Here is a 14,320-nt window from a genome sequence, read left to right as displayed (position 1 = left end):
CACGAAAATGAAATCAAAATGATGAGCGTTATCGTTGAATTTTAATTTGTTCAAAATCGCCCGCTAATCGGGTAAAGTGACTTCTTCTCTTGCGTTGCCGCGGTGGATTAGTTTTAAGCAGAATCGGTGGGTGGCTAGCCAATACGGTGGCACATGTTCAACCTGGACTTCCACAAACTCCTTCATGCAATTTAGCATATTATTATATATACCAATGAATTTGAAACCTTTTTATCTCTCATACACGTTTAATAAGATGTTATGACAATTACAAATTAATAATGAGAACATTTGAATCGTGGTTGCGGATGAGAATCGGAATTAGAAATTAAAAATATGTAAATGACTATCCTAATAAGAGGGAATGAATAATTTATTCTCCAAAAAAATTAAAATTCACATTTCATGACACAAATATACTAATCCAAACACCTAAGACATAATATTCCGACTAAACTCGTTAACATGAACCAAACGCTTTCGTTGTTCACCTTACACCTTTCCTTGTAAAAGAATCATTGCAGCTATTGCTTCTCAGTTTTATGCAGCCAAAAGACTTATTTTCAATTTAGTGCTCAAGTTAGCCAAGAATAAGCTCGATTTATATGTCTTCAGAAACCTGACGGAGGAAATCCAATTATCAAGTTGATATCTCTGTTGAAGATATGTTTTATTTATCGTGTTGATATTACAAAAGTGAAGATCATGCTTATTTGACTAAGATCTGCTGATAAGTCCACCCACAAGAGATTACTTTTATACTCAAGATATTAATACAAAATTGGCGATGGGAAGTTTGCTTTGTTTTTATCGATAATCACCTAATTTAACGGTTGAACAAACAAAGTTCCATTTGAACCAAAATGCATGACAATGAAATCGGCAAAAAAGTCAATCACAAACAATGCCAACAAATTTTGTTCATGTTGCGATGCATGCCGGCCAATGTTAGTTCGATAAATAACATTTTAATAGATGATGTGATATTCATTGCACTATCTCTAAAATTTTGACAAATATAATTAAGTTCATCATAATTATAGATGAGAATAGTAGAAAACACTCTAAATGTTATGTCTTTTTAAATTTTAATTTTGATATGTCATGGACTTTTCAGCTAAAAATCATACAGGTTCAAGATGTTCCAAATATTTTTCTAAATGATGGTGAAAGAAATAAATTTCTAGACTTGTAGTTTGTATTTATTATGTTTTATTTGGATTTCCAAAAATATTATTATTTTAAATTTTTATGAGATTTTCTGAAAAGTAAAAATTCTAATTTTTTATTTCAAAAAAATATTTTTAAAATTAAATACAATTTGACATCACCAAAATAACTTCAACTTTTTCCAAAAAGAAATTAAATTGAGTTACAGATCGTTATATTTTTTTAGTTTTAAATCTTATTACTCCAAATATTATAAAAGATACTAAAATACAAGAAAGTCAAAAAAGAGTTATATTTTTATTATTCTCAATAATTATTTGTGTTTCTAACAAAATGTTATTATACAATAATATACAAAATAACAATAATACATAATAGATCTATCTTAGAAAAATATATAAATTAAAACAGACTATTCATCATTCCTGAGTTGAAGGAGATGCAGAAGAAAAGATGACAGAAATTGAGGAAGACAGAAAAAGAAAAGTTGGTTAAGATTAGGCGGGGAATATGGGCGTTTTGTCTCCAAAACGGTCCCTACAAACGATCATACTTTTCTTTACTCTCTTGTATTAAACTCTGTCTCTCTCTCTTCTTCAAACTGTTTTCTCTGCGCCAAATAAACACAAATGAATGACATCAAGAACTTCACCAAACATTAAACCCCACTCTCCCACTAAAGCAAAAGGACTCTCTCTCTCTCTCTCTCTCTCTCTCTCTCTCTCTCTCTCTCCCCACTTACATTATACACACTCTTCTCAAACTTCTTCATCATTCAAGCCTCAAAAAACCCACCAACAATCTCCAGGTAAAACTGGTTTCTTGCTTTTGTTCTTCCTTATTTGCTTTCTTGAAAACTGGGTTTTTTATTTTACATATACATAATGTATGTATAGTGATTGTTGTTCTATAATTGATGGGGTTTCTTGTTTTTCTTGAATTCTTGATTTTGTTCAAGAAAGATTCAAGTTTGAGATGCTCTGGTTCCGGTTCGAATGTTAATAATAATCTTTACATGTTTTGTAATTTCAAATGCTATGAAATCAAGTGATCAGATTATTTTATTGATAATGCGGATTCAATTTGATTTTAGATTTGAAGGGCTTTAATGTTTTTATTTTTTTGGTTTGGATTACTGTTTGTTTCACATACATAAAGATTTGAGATTTAGTACATACATAAAGATTTGAGATTTTAGTATATACTTTGAGTGAAGTGTAGAGTTTAATTCTGTTGAGTTGGAATTTGATTCTTTTTAGTCTGTATAGTGCTCCCTTTGTCAATATACAACATTGCTGGAGTTTTTTTATGGAAATTGTTATAGTTTTCCCCTTCCAGGAGTGTTTAAGTAAATGATTACCAGGACACTTTTAATATGTTTGGACAGAGATCGTAAATAAAATAACAACAAAATGTATATCTAAATATCTTACTATCACAATTTTATCTCAAGTGAAGACTCTGCAAGATATAATCTTTGATTCTAGGTTGAGTTTTATCTGATTTCGTAGTTAAATTGATACGAGATGTGCTCATAATTTTTGACTCTTTGATTTTGTGTGATTTTTGATACTGAGAGCAGATCGAGGGTAACGTAGGACCTAATGGACGGCAATAAAATTGACTTTAATGCACCGCTTCTTTCGGTGAGAGTGAATAGGAAAACAAAAGAGGTACCTCGACCTGTTAGGAACCTCTCTCTTCCTTCTCAGAAATCAGATTGGGAGTTAACTGAGGTTGCCAAACCAGCTGCTGTTCCTTTTATTTGGGAACAAATTCCTGGAAGACCTAAAAATGGAAGCACAAACCAGTCTCTGTCTCCACCAGAACGTTCGGTTAGTCCAATGTTCCCTCCTGGGAGGACCTTTGATAACAAAAAGCGCGTTTCAGGTGAGCAGTTTCAGGATAAGTATGTTTGTAGGCCTCACGTTGAAGCTTCTCACACGAATGACGATGTGAAATGTTTAGATGTGTGTAAAAAGTCAGCTGGCTCACTAAGTGACGATGAATCTTATTCTGACGCACTTGACACATTATTAGAATCAGAATCAATTTCTTGGAACTGCAGTGTCAGTGGTTTGAGTGACTATGATAGTTCATATGCAAGATCATCGAGCAACTTCTCTGCTGATCCACAAACTCGAGAAATTATGATGACTCGCTTCTTACCTGCAGCAAGGGCCATGGCTGTTAAAAAGGAAAGTAAGAAGCAAACTATGCCAAGTGAACTACCTAGACATGTCAGACAGGTTCTTAGTGGGGAATTAAGGCCAACGCTTGAAAAGTATGGATCTAACACTGCCATACATCCAAAACAATATAAAGGGAGTGTTGCTAGTGAAGATGAGGACAATGAATTCATTGAACGTGGTAGAAAATCTATTAAAGCTTGTGGGTTGTTACCTAGATTATGTGTAAAGAATTCATTGTCCCTTTTAGGTCCAGTGCCAGGGACAAAATCCAGAGCCCAAAGTCCCATCCCCTCTGTTCCTGAATTTAGAAGAATGGCCAGAACAGCTCACAGTGGGCCTTTACCTCAGACTCATCACGAGAAGGTAACTCTACAATCAATATTTCTGATTAATATATGTTTTATGTTTTGATTTTGTTGATGTAGTGATCCTGTATATTTGCAGCAAGATTGGAATGATGTTTATTGGAAAAATATGCAAAAAAATATTCAAAGTAGAGTACAGGCGCAAGAACTTGTTAATAATAAGCTGAATGGTGTATCCAAACGATTCAATCACAACACTGACTTATACAAGACAAAAGGTTTGTCACCTCACAGACTTTCCAGAAGCGGTGGCGTATCTCCATTCCGGAATGAAAAACCACAGTCCCCCTTTTATGACGGGGCCAGATTTCTCGGTATTCCTAAGATAGTAAAGGATGACAAGGCTAGTGAATTTCGTCCCGTTGACAGAGAGTCTGATAAGCAAGATATCTCGGTACATCAGATATATAAACAAGGGTCAGGCCCCCTCATTGCTTTAGACCCTCCATATGATGCAGAAGTCCCAAATTTGGACTCGTACTCATTGAAAATTGGGAGAATAGATAAAGCTTATGAGAAGACCTTGGGGGAGAGCAGACAGGTGGAAGGATTGTCTCCCCCCAAATCTTTTCCTCAAGAAAAAGTAGTTAAGCCCATATTACTCAGTCCACCGAGGGCAGATAAACCTTCTTACACGGACATTTATGTAATAAAGAATCAAGAAACCAGCGACGGGATGGAGAATCATGAACAAGATATTGGTCAGAAACCTTCTGCACAATGTTTAGCATCATCTCTGAAGGATAATTTAGATAAGATTGAAAATACAGAGAAGGTGAAAAATCAAGACAAGTCAAATAGTGCTACTCCAAAATCGCCTAAACCCCCGCCATTACCTAAATCACCTTCAGAGTCTTGGCTTTGGCGTACTGTTCCCGCAGTTTCATTGCGGAATCCTTTTTCACAAAACCAACCTAAGAAGCAGCATCAGAAGCCTTCCAAAACAGCTGCCAAGTGGGAGACCATAGTGAAGGCCTCTCATGTACGTCATGAGCATTTGCGGCATTCTGAGGTATAACTCGTCAGTTGGAATTTCATCCTCAAAATTTGATAATAGTATTTCAGCATTTATTTTTAAAACATGACGCGTAGTGTATTAAATGAAATGACATTCCTTTTTACTGTGGCAGGAACGTGCATCTCTGGTCTCTCAGCATGCAAAGACCTAAGACTGGAGTTGTCAGCTAGGCGTTATGCACGTAGAGAGTAAGGGTAACCTGAACATCATCAAGATCTTTTGCCTTCAATCTTCAACACAAACTGAAAACAAAATTAGTTTGACATTTTTTTGGTGTGAACAAGTGTGTCCTTTTGAAATCGGAGTATAATGCTGGTATATAGTTCCTTTCCGCCCATACCAGTTCATGCCAACTTCAAGAGTGTTTGTTTGTTTGATTAGTGTGTCTTGTGTGTACGTGAAACAAAGCTTTCTCTCTTTTTCATAAAGAAAAGCTTTGTAAAAACAGTAGTCAGACATGTACTACTAGTATTATGGATTTAACCACAGTTCCTTCTGTTTATTGATTCTGTATGTCTTTGAGTAATTAGAAAATTCTGATTCTTAATTTAAATGTTTTGTTTGGTCTTTGTTCATTAGAAGGCATTAAAACTCCGCATCTTTTTGTTCAAGCTTCTCTTATCTGCTTCTTCAATCCCAAACACTCTATACAAATTACCTTGATGTATTATTTCAAACCCAACAATTTTATTTAACATCTTTCACCATTCATGTACTTCACATCTTTTTTGGTGAGTTCATTTTCATTATTGATGTTTATTCCACATTGCCTTTTTTTTAACTGCTTGATATGGAGGATATACTCTCTAACTTTTCAAGGATCAATTACAGTAATTTAAATATCCAGGCACTTATGCCACTATTTGATATATTTTTATTGTAATTTGACTTGCCAACATCGCTCATATATATATATATATATATATATATATATATATATATAGGGTAGCACTCCATAGCATACCCTCTTATATGGAGTTACGTAGCACACCATTATAAATATATACATAATATATATTCTATTATATTTTTTATGAAATATAATTGCAAATTTTGATTATTAAACCGAAAACGAAGTTATACAATTTTTTTATTCCAAAGATCATCTAAAATTATGCAATATCTTAACATGATTCTATAACAGAATAATAATCATCCAGAATTATTCTGTTGTAGGATCAGTTTCGAAAATATACTTTTTTTAATCAAATTTTAAGTGTTAAATTACTTGAAATAGATTTATTCTATAGTATTCTATATTAGAATTACGTTTTATATGTATTCTATAACAGAATTTATAATAAAATTGATGATTTATAGTGGCGCACTATGTAACTCCATATAAGGAGTCCCTCTCTGGAATGTTGGCCTATATATATATATATATATATATGGGTTGCACTGCACACAAAACACTTTAAAAAAAGAACAACACAGAACACTGTTATAACACTTCATTTTTCACAAATAATTATTTGTTAAAGTTATAACTACATAGCTAAACACTAATTAAATTTAATATATGAAATCTAACATCCAAACTCATCCAAATTATTGATATGAAATATTATAGAATCCAGAACAGAATCCAGAATAGAATCATATAAATATATTTTTTGCACGATTATTTTACATAGAATCATGTTATTTTTAATAAATATTTATTATTAAACATGGTGGATACTATTATCATTCATAATAAAACGTTATTCAACTTAAAATTTGAATTTAATTCAAGTTTTAGATGAGATTCTATATTTGATTCTAAAGTGTTCTGTGTTGTTCTTTTTTTAACAGTGTTCTGTTTTGAGCAATGGCCTATATATATATATATATATATATATATGAATTGATTTTTAAGCTCTTATTAATTTTTCGTCCATTCAGATTATGCAATTATTGACCATTACAAAGATGTTCTTATTATTATAGAGTGGGTATCAATTTTAGTCTCACACCGTAACGATAAATAAATATTAATTTGGATATAAGTAATTAGAAAATCCCATTAGCACTATGCCTTTTATGAGTAGTTTAAGAATAAATCATGAGGGTTTAGCCACGATCCAAATCAGATAATATATGTCATATGAATATGAAGTTAATGGGTGTTACACGACTCAATAATTGGTATCATATCCAGATTAAATATCCAGATTAAAAAGTTGATGCTTGGGTAGCGGGAAATAGATGTGTGGTGAGATACTCTCACTTGAACTGTGGTTAGAGATCTTGGACGACTTGTGTCCTCACTTGAACTGTGGTCGGAGATATTGGATGGCTTAGGTCGAAAGTCTTTTCGAAACTGACATGGTAGGGTAGCTTGTCCAGTAGGGAGCGATTTAAAAGTCAATAGATGGGTGGTCCTTGGATTGTGAGAAGTTTGTAGAGTGGGTATTAACCTTAAAGAAGATTTATCTTGAATGCAAACACCAAAAGAATTTTATTGATATAAGACCTTTTTAGATAAGTCTAGGAACAAATTCATGATGGCTCGGTCACGATTCACAGTGGGTCGTATTATATATACTAAGTAAAGTTAATGGGTGCTGCGCAACCAACACTTAGAGTTAAACTGTGGGTAAACATTGTATTGAGGGTCTTTATATGTTCATAAATTATAAAAGGGTTAAGATAGTTTTCTTTAAATTCAATTCTAAGTAGAGGTGAGTATACAATGTTGTCTACAATAATTGATGAGTTCTAACTTAGATGGGTGTTTATTATGGTAATTAAAGTTCTCAATTTTTGGTAACTACTTGTCTATAATGTTTGTAGAAATTTTATGATTATTGTGTTTATCACGTATTTAAAATATATGGCATTTACTCGTTGAACTTCAATGGTAATCGTTGGCTATAATTCTTTTATATTAAATTTTGTAGTAAGATATAATCTCATGACTAATTATTGCAATATATATGGAGACACGTGATTACTATTCTTACTTCAAATATTTTTGTTGCTAGAGAGAATTATCAACAATACGGTAGTTTAGATTCATATCTTGATTATTTACATGTGATCTGGTGTTCATTGTGCCAATAATAAATTGCGTTGATCCAAGTTTATATTTATATTTATTAAAATATTACTATACGATGCGTAGAATAAAGAAAGTGGAATATTTCCTCAAAAGAGTACGTATCTGTTTAATAAAAAACAATATAAATTTAGATAGAATGTGGTTCATTGGTTCGAGTGGTTTAATTTAAAATTAGGATTTTCAAGTATGCTTTGTGTATTGGTTGTTGTACCATGGTAGAATAAATACTACCTTGTGTATAATATGCGGGCGTATGATGGTGTTTGCATAATTTCAGTTGAACTTGAAATTAGTTTGCTATGGTATTACTTACTAGTCATTCTGTTTTACTAATTATATTTGTCAATTATACAAGATAATTTTTTTGATCATCACAGTGTCTTGTTCAAATGATGAACAAATTAACAAATAAGATTTAAGAAAAAGTGTACACTAACTACTAAAAAGCCATCTTTATAATTTAATATGTGACACATTTTATATTAATAAGTTTGAATGTAAATATTATTTTGTTCTTTGAAAAGTAATAACAAATAAGTCTCACTATGATTCATGACTCGAGAATAACTATGATTCATATTATAGTCTATATCTATGTTTAGAAAGGGATGGATTTCCGTTATGTAGTGGAAAATAATCTTGAGAATATTAAGTCTTTTTTTTTTATCTTGTTTTTCCTTCGCGAAATAGAAACTATTGTCTTTGTTTAATTATTTTAGTGAAATAACTTGAACATCTCGATTGGAGGGCTACAATGAGAACAATTATGGGAGTAAATTACAGTCTTCAAGTTTACCATTTATAACTGGTAGGGTTATTAAAATAAAAGAAGTTACATGGGTTCAATCAAATCGAACTGATTCATTTATTTTCGGGTTAGAAATCGAGCTTTAGCCCGATCAAGTCAAATCTCATAACATACTCTTCTAGATATAGCAAAATTTAGCTTATCTTTAACTCAAATATACTTAATATTGACAACCTTGAATGTGATAATTTTAACTCAAATTTTGTCAAATTAGATAATTAAAATACGTATATTTTAAATGTATGAAATATACAATCGTAAATGAAGAAAAGTAAAACTTGTATGCAAGTAACTCGAACTCAACTCGAACTTTAGTTTGAACAACATAAAATGTTCGACAAGAGAAATAATAAAACTCGACTCGATAAACTTGAACATGATAAGTAAAAACTCGACTTTACTCGTTCACATCCCTAAATATCACTTGTTTACTTCCTTGCTACCCATAGAATGAGTGTATTAATTCCAAATTTCGAATCTTACTAAAATCAAATTATAGGGCCGTTTGGGTAAGTTAAAATAAGTGTTTCTTGCTTACAGTAAAAAAGTAAAGTAGAAGTTAGAAGTTAGTTAAGACTTATAGGTGAATAAAGTGTTTGGGGAAAAAAGTAGAAGTCATGAAACAAAAGTTAGGATTCTTAGCTTTTTATAAGTACCGCTCGACTTTTTACACAAACGGTACGAATAAGTGCTTCTAACTTGTAACTCCAGAAGCCAGGCTTAAAAGCCCCCGCCAAACACCCACTATATTATAAATATTTTCAAAGTTCTTTTATTATTATAAAAAAATAAATTTTTCATTTTCAATATTGAGATTTTCCACATTGTCGAAATCTGGGAATATCTGATTTGAATGTTATAAAATCTTATAAAATATTTAAGAATTCAATTTAGATTATATATAATCTTTTAAAACTTTAATGTAATTGTCGATATTGAATAATCTCTTCAAATATGTAGATTATCCCTGGATTCAAAAAAATTGATGGGATATTGAGATATCTTCTATCAAAAGATTTTAAATGATTTTATTATGTAATAGATTTTGAATTGAATGTACGAGATTTCAATGGATTGCAAAAATAATGATATCTTCAAATCTAAAATTAATTATCAAATTATATGTGTAATATATTACAAACTCTATATATAGCATGTAAGACTCTTTATATTTTATATATTCGACTTTCAGGCTTCTCTCCTAATAAGTTCTATATATTCTATCAATAGGTACATAATCTATGAACTCCTTCATTATCTATGTTATCATCTTAACAATTGTCCATACCCGTGTATGAATGTATTATAGTTTATGATTACTCTCATATTTTTGGTAAATATAGATGTCATTAATAATTTTTTATCACAATATTTTCTTATTAAATTACTCATATGCATGTTTGATAATACAGTAGCGCTGCAATGGCTGATACACCAGTTGCTAGAGAAAGAGATGAATATAATACATGGAAAAAAGAGGAGACTAGGTTACTGTTAAGACTTATGGTTGATGCTACGAAACAGGGATGGTGTATTAATAGTGGTTCCCTCAGTAAAGAGACAGTTGAAAAACAATTTTTGCCATCTATTAATTCAATATTTGGTTGTAACAAAAATTACAATAATTATCAAAGCAGGTTGAGATCATTTAGAAATCGATGGCTCTCATATTCATCGCTTTTGAAGTTCAATTCTGCTTTTCGATATGACTCAACTTCAAAGATGTTCACTGCTCCAAATGAAGTATGGGATGAATATCTAAAGGTAAATCTAAATTCATATATTATGATAATGTAAAATCATCAATCATTCTTTTGTGTGAAACTAACAATTTGAAATAATGATTTTTTATAGGCTCATCCAGAAGGTGTTACTTTGCGTAATAAAGTATTGGAAGATTATGAAGACCTTCAAATTATTATTGGAAATACTGGGGCTAATAATATTACAGAAAGAACATTAGAAACTAATGAAATCAGTGATATACGCATAGATGACTTGGATTATGATATTAATGATGAGGGTTTTGTACAAAAAGATAATGGTTCAACATTGGGTTCTTCTGAAATTTTTAAGTTGATCAAGAAAAAGCTTCCAATTAAAAGAAGTAGAAATGATCATGAGGAGGGTTCTAACTTAAACGAAAACACCCTTTTACCTAGCATTTTGGAACATGTTACTAAACTCGGAACATCTCTGGAAAGAATTAATGACTCATTGCAGAAAAGAGAAAATGAGATAACTACATGGGATGCTATCAAGGAGGTACCAGATGTTGATGACCATATTCGTTTTGAGGCATTTAACTTGCTCGACTGTGAAACAAAAAAGGATGGTTTCTTGAAAATGACTCTTGAAGAACGAGCAAGATGGATGCTATATATGATGGGAAACAAATGATGATCATTTGACTTTTATATGTTACAAGTTTAATTGTTTTTATAATATATGTCGCATGTTTTAATAGAATTCACCCGTGATTGATTACGATTATGTGATTTAATAATATGTATTGATTATGATTATGTTGTTTTATTTTTATGAAGTTGTATGAAAAAATATTTGTATCGTATTATTGTGTTATATTAGACTAATCAAAAGTAATATATGATAGTCATATTTTCGGTCTAAGACATTATCTTATTTTAAACTTATAATTCTAGTTTTGCTTGAGTTACCATCATTTTAAAAATTATTAAGAATTCTGACACTTGATCGACTAGAAACAAAACTCAAAAATAAGTAAAATAGTAAAAAAAAAAAAAACTCAATTTCAAGCCAACAATATTTAAATTAAAAAATGATGAAAAAGTGATACTAAAAATGCCATTATCACCAAATTTTAGAGATTTTATTTGTACTTGATTATTTTTAGAGTTCTTTTGATTAAATGTGTTAAGAAAGAATTGGTGTTGTAATTATAATGGATAAATTAAAATATTTATCATATCAATACTTGAATTTTAGCATTATCATGTAAAATAAATAAAAATCAAATTTTAATTAGTTATACATGTATCATTACGAAGGTGACTCTTAAATATTGAGGTGATCAAAGATTTATACAATTCAAGTCATTTTTCACAATTTTTTTAAACTTTGATTTTGTTGTAATTTATTGTGATTATTTATATTTAAGATTTTTGGTGGAAATTTAGACATGTCATCGTTTCTCCTTTGTGTGAACTTATGGGGTCATATATAGTAATTTTATAGTTAATCTGGTGCCCTGACTCTTAAATTTTAAATTAAGATGGCCATTTTTCCTAATTAATTCACTAATAATATGTGACATGATCTATAGTTTTTATCATGATGTTGGTATACATAATGAGATAACTTGAAATAAAAAAGATCTAAGATATTGCTTTATGATCTATCCGTTATCCTTGTTTATAATGACTGAATTATGTGGATATAGTCCTTATGAAAAAAATGAACAATCGTGATTTTATTAAAAAAAAAATGATAATAGCTCATATAAAATTTCTAAGATGGCTTTAGGCGTACAATCTGCTTCTTATCGGATTGAATATTCGGTCACGCATAATTAGTAAAGTTTGAACTTATGAGTTCTTAAAAATTACATGGTCATTGCTATTAACATTAGTACAAATTAGACTTTTGAACTTATGAGTTCTTAAAAATTACATGGTCATTGCTATTAACATTAGTACAAATTAGACTTTTAACATCGTCAGATAAATTCTAAAACGTCGGTTAAGTGGCATAGTAATTAGTATATGTAGGAGATGCTATAGGCATAGGATTTTTGCGCCCCCTAAATAGGCGATGTTATTGTCATAACAATAGCGTCGGGTACCAGAAATGCCGATGCTCTTGATTAATTAGGTCGGTTGTATAAGTAACTGACACTTTAATCTTAAATAATTGCGTTGCTATAGTCCTGAATTAGCGTCGATTGTCTGAGTGCCGACGCTATAGACCTGATCAACTGTGTCACCTGTTTAAACAATAGATGCTATACACCTGATCAATTGCGTCGCCATTTTGAATAACCGACATCTAAAATATTGTTTTGTAAAAAAATAATTCTATTTTCTTGTAAGCTTCGGGCAATTCACCATGATCATAAGAACCAAACTGTGTCACTGGTTTTTCATCACAACTACAAGCCACGGGTGGCCCAATTTTCTAGCTAGACACTAAACTATATATCCTTATCACTGCAATAAGAACTATATTACTACTTTGATTTTCAGACATCACGAGCAGGAGTGAGGGCTTTAATTTTCCAGGAGAAATGGGTGACTGGCGGGACTGTTCAGCATATTTCTGTTGCCTGGTCACGTTTTATACAAAACACTTAAAATAAAGTACTGGAGAAAATAAACTTCTAGTTGGTGAAATAATCATTTTGGTGAATCCTTACATTGGGTTGATGTTCAGGAATATTTTCTCAGCATGGTTATGATAAGAGTTTTCCGGCAAGTGGAATATTTTTAGTTATAAACATCCTAATAAACAATAGAGCAGCAACTCTAATTAATTAAATCTTTCAAATTGATTTGAAAAAAAAAATGTCTGGTTACCGTGGTCAGATTTGTAAGCTCCTTCCGAAACACCTCACTAAATTTTTCAAAATCATCATCGACTTTAGAGTATTTTTGGAGCTTATTCTCCGCGTAACCATGGAGCCTTTCCCAAGCTTCTGTAACAAAATTTTACAATCAAATAAATCTCCAAGAGATTCCATTTCCAACACATGGAAAAGGAAACGTTATACTTTGGACTTAATCCACCAGCCACCAAAAAGCACATCAAAACTATCAATACAGCTTAAACTCTTTATTACAGATCAGATGATTTAACCCTTTGCATTCACAGTGCCAAGGAATCGTCCATTTTGAATATGATGCAGTGTAACAAGAGAGTAAAAGAACATTTATACTGACAGAAATACAAGAAGCAATAAGTGAGATTTTAAACTCTTTTCCACAAGATTAATGGACGATTCAGACTAAGTATTCTTAATGTCGGAAACATCTTATTTAATTAATCAACCCATATTCTCAGATCTGAGACTAAAAGAACTCACTAGGTGTAAAATGGGTTGGTTCAGAAATCGATCACTGTCCAGCTTTAGCAGCAGAGGTGGTCTCATAAGTAGTAAAATCTCGGCATTTATCACAGAAATTGTTTTACAAGAATTAGAAAATATCACTATAAACAGATGGAGTATTTGGAAAGGAAAACTAAAAAAAGTTGGCACCAGAGTGATACTCATGACATGACTTGAAAAACTAGGGTTTGTGCCGCCATCACTGAACTGTGAAGTTCGATTCTTCTTTGAGTATATAATGATTCAGTACTTGAAACAAAAGCTGAAGAACTAATAAAAATAAAATTATATAAATAAATAGTACTTATAATACGATGACTAAGATAGCACTTCTAAAAAATCTATCCAAGATTTAATATATTTTTATTTAACATTTATATAAAAATATTTAAAGGAAATATTTAAATAACTGTTTTGAAGTAGAATATAAAGTATCTAATAACAAAATATTTAAAAAAATATACAAAATATATATTCAAAAGATATTATAATATAAATATTTTTAAAATATAAATATTTATTTTGAGACAACATTATGCTATAAAAATTTTAAAAATAAGTATATTCACAATTATTTTAAAATTGTAAGTTTTTTTTCAAAAAGCAGTATATTTGCTAAATTCCCTTTATTTTGTTCT

At 30.8% G+C, this 14,320-nt stretch overlaps 2 protein-coding genes across 2 annotated transcripts; both read left to right on the top strand.

The window, feature by feature from the left end:
- Window positions 1–1,682: 1,682 nt before the first annotated feature.
- Window positions 1,683–5,320, top strand: LOC108210429 (uncharacterized). The gene is made up of 4 exons (XM_017381711.2): window positions 1,683–1,978; window positions 2,753–3,725; window positions 3,807–4,739; window positions 4,858–5,320. The coding sequence occupies exons 2-4, from the start codon at window positions 2,775–2,777 to the stop codon at window positions 4,894–4,896; spliced, it is 1,923 nt and encodes a 640-aa protein (XP_017237200.1). The 5' UTR covers window positions 1,683–1,978; window positions 2,753–2,774; the 3' UTR covers window positions 4,897–5,320.
- Window positions 5,321–10,021: 4,701 nt separating this feature from the next.
- On the top strand, window positions 10,022–10,999 carry LOC108223889 (uncharacterized protein At2g29880). Its single transcript, XM_064086937.1, has 2 exons — window positions 10,022–10,363; window positions 10,454–10,999. The coding sequence occupies exons 1-2, from the start codon at window positions 10,022–10,024 to the stop codon at window positions 10,997–10,999; spliced, it is 888 nt and encodes a 295-aa protein (XP_063943007.1).
- The last annotated feature ends 3,321 nt before the right edge of the window (window positions 11,000–14,320 follow it).

Source organism: Daucus carota, chromosome 1 (assembly GCF_001625215.2).
Source record: "Daucus carota subsp. sativus chromosome 1, DH1 v3.0, whole genome shotgun sequence".
NCBI classification, from domain to species: domain Eukaryota; kingdom Viridiplantae; phylum Streptophyta; class Magnoliopsida; order Apiales; family Apiaceae; genus Daucus; species Daucus carota.
The sequence above is the reverse complement of the archived record's forward strand: the minus strand, read 5'-3'. Positions and strand labels throughout refer to the sequence as shown.